Source organism: Misgurnus anguillicaudatus, chromosome 25 (genome assembly GCF_027580225.2).
Source record: "Misgurnus anguillicaudatus chromosome 25, ASM2758022v2, whole genome shotgun sequence".
NCBI classification, from domain to species: domain Eukaryota; kingdom Metazoa; phylum Chordata; class Actinopteri; order Cypriniformes; family Cobitidae; genus Misgurnus; species Misgurnus anguillicaudatus.
The window spans coordinates 16,903,715-16,911,963 of NC_073361.2; the positions used below are offsets into that span (position 1 = coordinate 16,903,715).

Below are 8,249 nucleotides of genomic sequence, written 5' to 3' on the forward strand. Positions count from 1 at the left end.
GTGCAACTTGGATACTGAAGAAATGTCTGAATTTTAAATATTTTCGTTTCCCCCATGCAATTACGGTATAAAACAGCAAAAGCTTAATAGCTTTATGTCGTTTATATTTTTATATAATTTTAAGTCCCTTTAGTGCACCTTGCTCTAAATAACTTTTTCAGAAACCGCTACTAAACTCGTGCCTTTATCGTATTCTCCACGTTAGGCCCCGTTAATAGTCCGCCTCTAGTTAACACATTAGAGAACTTGTGATGCATATGAAAGGGAGGTATGAGTGGAGGGTCGGGTGGTGCTAAGAACGTGTTAAAGTGCAATTCCCTGAGGATGAACCCAAGACTGACCAATGACAGCGCAGACCCGAGAAAGGCATCCCATCTCTGTTAGGTTTTGTACTCTGAACCATATGTCTTCAGACCTATCTCAGGCTTCACACAAACAGGAGCGCATTTTAGACCCTCCTGAGTCGACAAGTCATTTTAAGATTTTCCAATCTGAAGAGGACAGATCTCTGGACTGATTAAATTTGCTGTTTGGTGAGAATTTTTTTTTGTATAAAATTAACACTTTTTGTTAACACAATTGTTTGTCAAAAAGTTGGGTGTTTTAACTATTAAATTAAGGGGAACTCTTTGTGTGCAAAAAGGGAAAAAAACAGCTGAGAAAATATATGGGCCGTGACACCTATAATGCTTTTTAAAAGAGTTGGAAAGGCTTCATTAATGTTGACCTTTCTTTCTGACCCTCTGTTCTTCAATTGTAGTGTCATGACCCTCATTAGTCTCTGTACTAGTATCTGCCAGTGCGCGCTCGCGCCACTGTTTACTGAATATGTTTAAAATGAAAAAGTTGAAACTGCTAATTGTAAAAATTCAGGAGATACCAAAAAGTTTTGAAGAGTAAAATCTGTGATTTAATTTACTACACGTGTTTTACATATAGTCTTTCTATATTGTTCTTTCTTGCTTATTCATCTTGTTTGAAATATTCTGAAAGCAGAAATATTTATTTATAACTTCACTGTTTGTGTCTGCTACTGTGAATTTTCATATACTGCATTACCGGAGCAGACATTCATGAGTAAATGCATATATGCTTCTTCCACTGTATAGTTGCGTTTGGAGAATATATAGGCCTGCATACAAAAAGACTCCAAGGCTGTTGAATTTCTCTTGGGATCACCCTTCATCGGCTGTGGTGATGTCGGTGTCTCTCTCCGCTCACCCTGCAGTGAGAGACAGGAATCTCTCGCTCTATCCGTCTATCCCCGGCGCGCACTACGCGGACGTCCTCAAGAGCGCGCACAACATCTTCCACCCGCTCAAGTCTCTGGGTCGCATGGTGACCGACACACAGACCATCATGCCGTTCAATTTCACGGGCACTCCGTCTTTTTTCAGCCACAACAGCCACCAGACTGCGGTGTTTCACGAACAGATCCTCAACGTGTCCAACATGCCATATTTTCAGCATGTTCAGCCTTCGCAAAGAGCGTACTCTAAACACGAAGAGCGGATCACTGGCTCACTGTCGGAGTTCAGCAGTCCGTCCAGTGAGAAGTCTTCATCGACTTCATCTCCTCCGTGTAAAGACAGTTTCATCTACCTGCAGGCCACAGATCTGCTTCCCGAACAACCTCGCACCTATAGCTTTACAGAGGAGGACCTCTTCACGGTTCTGTACGGATATTCCAAAAAACAGGGGCAAAATCTTGGCCATGCCATCTCTGGATTATCATTTCCTCCTGGCACAGGTATGTCTAGCAAAATGTACATTGGCATGCAGTTTTTCTTTTCTGGTAATATTTTATTGATCATTAAAATGTATTGAAAATCTAAATGTGAACGTATAGGCTTCTAGATAGTTATAACGTAAATTCTACGGAGTGTATCCCTGTAGATGTTGTATGTCACCATCTTTAGTTGCTTAAATTATAGTGACTTATTTTTCTTCCATATTGTTTATCAGCTGATCGACATCATCTACCTACTGATACTGAAGGACTTGAACTTCCAGAAGGTATGTGAACTTTCTTTCTTATCTTTCTTTCGTTATTTTCTTCCTTACCTTTCTTTCAGGGTTTAGTGTCACTGCTGGCAATTTAATGGCGTGTCTTAAATTTTTCAGGATTATCGATTATCCAAACTAATTGTGGAAGCCTTTCCCATTATGGGGTATTTGCTGATAAAAGCACAATTCCAAAAAGCACAAGGTTTGGACCATTTCAGGGGAAACTAGTGAACACGAGTGAGATCAAAACCTACGATGACAACACGCTCATGTGGGAGGTAAATATCATTTTTTTGTTTAAAAATATATATAAATATATAAATTATATATAAAACACACTTAGTTCTATAGTGCACGCAACTGATTTATAAGGTATTTATATTATATGATTATTTATGTATTTCCATGTTAAGATTTTTGAGAATGGTCGCTTGAGTCACTTTGTGGATGGGAGAGGCGCGACAGGGAACTGGATGTCATTGGTGAAGTGCGCGCGCTTTCCAGAGGAGCAGAACCTGACTGCTGTGCAATGTGAGGGTCAGATATACTACGAGGCCTGCAAAGATATCCAACCCGGCCAGGAACTGTTGGTCTGGTACGGAGACTGCTACGTGCAGTTTTTGGGCATCCCACTCACGCTCAAAGAGTTTATTGATGACAACGAGCAGCTTTCAGCTGAAGGTATGTCTGAAATACAAGAATGTGCTCTCGTCTCTTCTATTTTAATTAGCTTATGTTTTTAATAGTTACATAGATGTATATGAAAATTTATATGAATAATGTAGGCCCTACACTCTAAAAAAACAAACGGTGCTATATAGAACCAAAACTGTTGCTTTGGATCGAAATCATAGAAGAACCGTTTTTAGTGCCATATAGCACCGGTGAAGCACCAGTGAAGCACCTGTGTAGAACCATATAGGGGCCATATAGAACCACTATAGCACCAAATATGGTTCTACATAGCACTATATGGTTCTACACAGGTGCTTCACTGGTGCTTCACCGGTGCTATATGGCACTAAAAACGGTTCTTCTATGATTACGAGCAAAGAACCACTTTTGGTGCTATATAGCACCCTTTGTTTTTAGAGTGTAGGTTGCAAAGTCAAAATGGCATGTGCAATATAAAATCATAAATGATTTTTTTGCAAATTACTTAGTGCTCCCTTTATTTCCAGATTCCGGAGAGGGTTTCAAGTGTGATCGATGTGGTAAAGTCTTCGCTTATAAGTACTACAGAGACAAACACTTGAAATACACGCGCTGTGTTGATCAGGGCGACAGAAAATTTCCCTGTCACCTCTGCAACAGGTCTTTCGAGAAAAGAGACCGACTCCGAATTCACATCCTCCACGTACACGAGAAACACAGACCACATAAGGTACAACTGTTAGGATTTTTGCATTATTACATCCACATAAACCAATATGGTGCTGAAAGAACAGCTCTCGGTTTAGAAAATCGTCACAAAGCGCATGCTTTTAAACCGATACGGGGCTGTTTTAAAAATTATTTTTCATACCAAAAACTAAATATACTAACTAAAAATAGTATTTGTGCATGACGAGTTTCATTTATAACTTTTAATATATACATGCATCTGACAATGTAAATGTGTTTACATAAGATTCTTGAATTTAACATTTTAACATAATAAAAACAATAAAGTACATATTATTGTACAATAATCTTAAATAATAATAATAATTTATGTATCTCTCCTCCTTCCCCAGTGCTCCGTGTGCGGGAAAAGTTTCTCTCAGTCCTCCAGTTTGAACAAACACATGCGCGTGCACTCAGGAGAGCGTCCATACAAGTGTGTTTACTGTAACAAGGTGAGTAATGCTTAATCCTTCATAGGTGTGAAGTAAAGTATAGCTTTAAGAATTTTACTCATTTCATGGTGAATGTGAACGCGCATTAGCCCGTGTCTAAGCGTTGGAGAAGACACTTAGATGCTAATTAATGCCAGATGCACCTTAATGCTATTGTGCATGGGGATTATGCTTTAATTTATGACTCTCAAAGAGACAAAAGTTCGTCTGTCGTTTTGTTTGAAATGAGTGAATTACGCGTGCGACGAGAGCCTTTTTAATGCGCCGTGTCACTCCCTCTGTACCGCTGAAAAAGTCACAGTAAGCCAAAAAACGTTTCGGGAGGAAAAGGTAAATGTCATATAAAATGTTCAATAAATACAGATACAATATTATGATGTTAACCTAATTTCATTCAATTGTTTATTGTTTTTATTTTAAGGAATAATGGATTTGCATTCTAAAAAAAAATCAAAACTCTACAGCGTTATTGCTCGATTGAAGTAATTAAAGTTTTAAATTGTTTAAATTTAATTAAATTGTTTAAAAAAAAATTCTTATGTAGAGTTAAAAGTTCCACAATTTCTTACCTTTTTATCATTTGTAGAACTTTTTTCCACCTTGACGAACATTTTGCGCTAAAGAAAATTTTTGTAGATGTGGAAGTTTTTATGGAACTTTTTTAAAATCTATTTTTTATATAATTGTGTGTATGCACTGAAAAAATAGTGCTAAATAGCACTAAAAGTGATTCACTGGCTCGTAATCATAAGGGAACCATTTTTAGTGCAAAACAGAACCCATGTAGCACCTTATTGTGCTATGTTGAAATGGTGCTAAAGTCTGGCTTTAGCACCACTTTTGGTTCTACACAGGTGCTATATAGCGCTAAAAATTGTTCACCTATATAATTACAAGCTTTTAGTATTATATAGCACCATTTTTTATGTTCTTTCCTGTCAGCATGAGTATTATCCTGTGCTCTTAAGACAAAATACCAATGCGCCCTCATTAAAAGGTTGCTTTGAATTAAAACGTCTGCTATGTGAATAAATGTACATCTCTTTAATATTAATATGATGTATTATTTGAAATTATTTAAAATGTATTATTTTTTTCTCAGGCTTTTACGGCGTCCAGCATTCTCCGCACCCACATCAGGCAGCACTCCGGTGAGCGGCCGTTCAAGTGCAAACACTGCGGTAAAGCGTTCGCGTCTCACGCTGCCCACGACAGCCACGTGCGGCGAACACACGCCAAAGACAAACCTTTCTCTTGTGATGTCTGTGGAGTTACTTTCCAAGAAGCTCAAGAGTTGAAACATCACATGAAGACTCATAAAAGTAAGTGTTAAACATTTTGGGTAGGGAGCCTTTCCAATTCTAGAATCTATTATTAGTCTACTGTACGTGTAGACTAAAAAAGTAAAATGTGACCCTGCACAAAATCAGTCATAAAATAGCACGGGTATATTTGTAGCAATAGCCAACAATACATTGTATAGTCTGGTTCAAAATTTTATGCCAATTTTTTTTTGTAAATTATGCATGAAGAAAAAAATTTATCATTACTAATAAGCTATGTGTTGCTAAGGACTTAATTGGGACAACTTTAAAAGCGATTTTTCTGCACCCTCATATTCCAGATTTTTTATAAGTAGTTGTATCTCGGCCAAATATTGTTCTAACAAACCATTAATGGTTTATTTATCCAACTTACTTTTTCGGGTGATGTGTAAATCTCAATAAAAAATACCATTATGACTTGTTTTGTGGTCCAGGGTCACAAATATAGGCATGCAAAAAAGCTATTAAAATATTTTTGAATGAAAAAACTGTAAATTATTTAAAAGGACCAAAGAATTAGCCTACTGTAATCCAAATAGAGAAATTGTGCAAAGGAGGGCTGGGATAGGTTGAGAGGACCGGATTAAATATTTGCATTCTAAATGAGCCAAAACCTGTTTTACAAGTAAGAAAACTTGTATCACATTTTTGCACAGGAAACACACAAATGTGACATGATATGATTTGCTTAGACGTAGATAATAGCTAATATATGACTCTTTTCCCCAGAGCGCCCACTTTTGGAAAACACTGTGCTCCTTCCTGGAGATGAGAACACTTTACACTCTCAAAAACAGCTTGGAGATCCTTTCTCTTTTCCAGGGATGACCAGTATCACCTCCGAGTACAGACCCTGGAAATAAAATGAAATGTCACGAAGACATGCCCACCAAAGAGGACTTTATCAATGTTGTTTGTATTGTGTATTTTATTTAATGTAGTTTACTGACATCTTAAATACTTTTCCTTAATTATATTATTTCTATGTTGTTTCTATTTATTAAAGTGTTTACTAAAGTGTTGTTGGCTAATAGAAATGAACGTTTTTGTACTTTAAAAGTTAGCTCCAAGCAAATATCTATACGTGTAATAGTGAGCTGCACAACCAAAGCCGGTTAATAATATGCCTGTTAAAGATGAATCCATTATTTTATTTTATATTATTATTATTATTTTATATAATTATTATTATAATTTTTATTAATAATAATAACGAACGCTACACGTCACGTCATCCTATCGTCAGAAACTTTTTGCACAGACTTTGTCATAAGCTGTAACTACTGTCATATTTGTCGGTGTTTGTCAAACTGTTTGTTAAGTAATAAATAAAATTATTAATATGAGATGTAATTTGTGAATGCTTTGATCATGGATAAAAATGTGAATGATATTTTTACTGTTCCACGATATTTCATTTTCCCAAATTTTTTTCATTTCCCTAACGAATTATTAGGTCAATATTGCAATGTATATAAGAATTCGTTTAATTTTAATTAAAATTAACACATTTATCAGATGACCTATGTTTTTTTTCACTTAAAATTAAAATTATTATATAAGAGTGCAAAAAACATCATCTTAACAACTTTTTTTAAACTGATCGAAAACAGATTAAGGTTTCCTATATTTTAATGAAGATATTAGACAAGTATTCTCTCTCTCTCTCTCCATATGTGTCTCTCTCTCTCTCTCTCTCTCTCTCTCTCTCTCTCTCTCTCTCTCTCTCTCTCTCTCTCTCTCTCAATATCTCTCTCTCTCCATAACATAACAATCCATATGGGAAATTAACATAAAAACAATAGATCTGAAATTTGAAGCATGCATTTGTGTTTACTATTAGAAAAATCCTGTTCAAGCTATATAAGAACAGATACATCCAGTTTGTTTATCAAGAACTTGTATAGAATTGAAGCAGAGCAAACAGAAATGCAAAAGAGAGGTAATACAGCCCCTCCCCAAGACAGGGCCTTTAGTAAATTTACAGTGCTTTACTAAATGATAGTATTGGGGACAGCAGAGGAGGAGAGTGAACATCCCCCAACAGCAAATTAATGACAATGGACTACTGCAATGAGGTGGTCCGGTGTGGAGAGAATGGGCTGACCTGGAAACAAAGGCGGTCTCTCTGACATCTGCTGCCCCCTGATTGTGTCTTCATGCTACCAACTGTCTGTGATGGAGAGGAAAAGAGAGAAAAAAGGGCTTTCTGACAGATTACTTTTTCCACCAGAAAATTCTCTTTACAAAACACACAACAACAACACGGGGTCAAAGGGCACAGCAAAATGCTTGTACATCATGCATTAAAGCTTTTGACTATACGAAAACTTTTCAGACAGAGTGTGCCTGTTTAAGATGTTTTATTTATAACTGCACTTTTTACTCTTTTGCTTTAATTTGCTGAAGTCGCTATGTGGATGTCCACTTAACTGGTCGATACAGCTGAGCTCAACAAAATATATCATATTTTAGGATATGGTGTAGGCAAGCTGTTAAAGCATTGCATTAGATAAAATTATATACTTGAAAAGACCATAAATTGTTTTGGATAAAAATGCAAATTTTAATTGAAACTGGTTTAGAGTAAATTTAAAGATCTTGATCTCATATCATAGTCTTTGTTATAAGGGATTCCCTGGATTGCTTTCTCATTTGACTGGATTACCTCCAGGTCCACAAAGGTCCTCATCAGATTCACCAAGCACTGGCACAGGGAACTGCCATGGATTCCTATTATTAATTTCACCCTCATTGGTTACATACAAAACTGGCTGGGCCATAGGTCAAGATTTAGTAGACAATTCAATTACCCTCTTTACTTGCTCATACAGCTGGGAGAGGTGCAAAATCAACCCTCACAGGGCTTGCTCATTCTGCCTCCAGCTTTTGAAGTTCCCCAGGGCTTCTGGTAGTACATATGTACAGCCGAGCTCATGTTGAGTTAACAGAGCTTCGAGGCACAATAAATTCACAAAGGAGCACTCAGGGTAGACGATAAAAAGTGTTTTCCTTATAGACATGTTGTCCAGATGATGATATCACCGCTGGCATTGTTCTTCATGCAGAGGGTCGATGC

The 8,249-nt window shown here is 36.8% G+C and overlaps 1 protein-coding gene across 1 annotated transcript; it reads left to right on the top strand.

The window, feature by feature from the left end:
• The first annotated feature begins 1,046 nt into the window (after nucleotides 1-1,046).
• Nucleotides 1,047-6,434, top strand: prdm14 (PR domain containing 14). Its single transcript, XM_073863949.1, has 8 exons — nucleotides 1,047-1,750; nucleotides 1,966-2,016; nucleotides 2,125-2,285; nucleotides 2,421-2,688; nucleotides 3,189-3,391; nucleotides 3,744-3,845; nucleotides 4,948-5,167; nucleotides 5,900-6,434. Exons 1-8 carry the CDS (start codon nucleotides 1,090-1,092, stop codon nucleotides 6,031-6,033), a joined length of 1,800 nt encoding a protein of 599 aa, XP_073720050.1. The 5' UTR covers nucleotides 1,047-1,089; the 3' UTR covers nucleotides 6,034-6,434.
• Nucleotides 6,435-8,249: the final 1,815 nt, after the last annotated feature.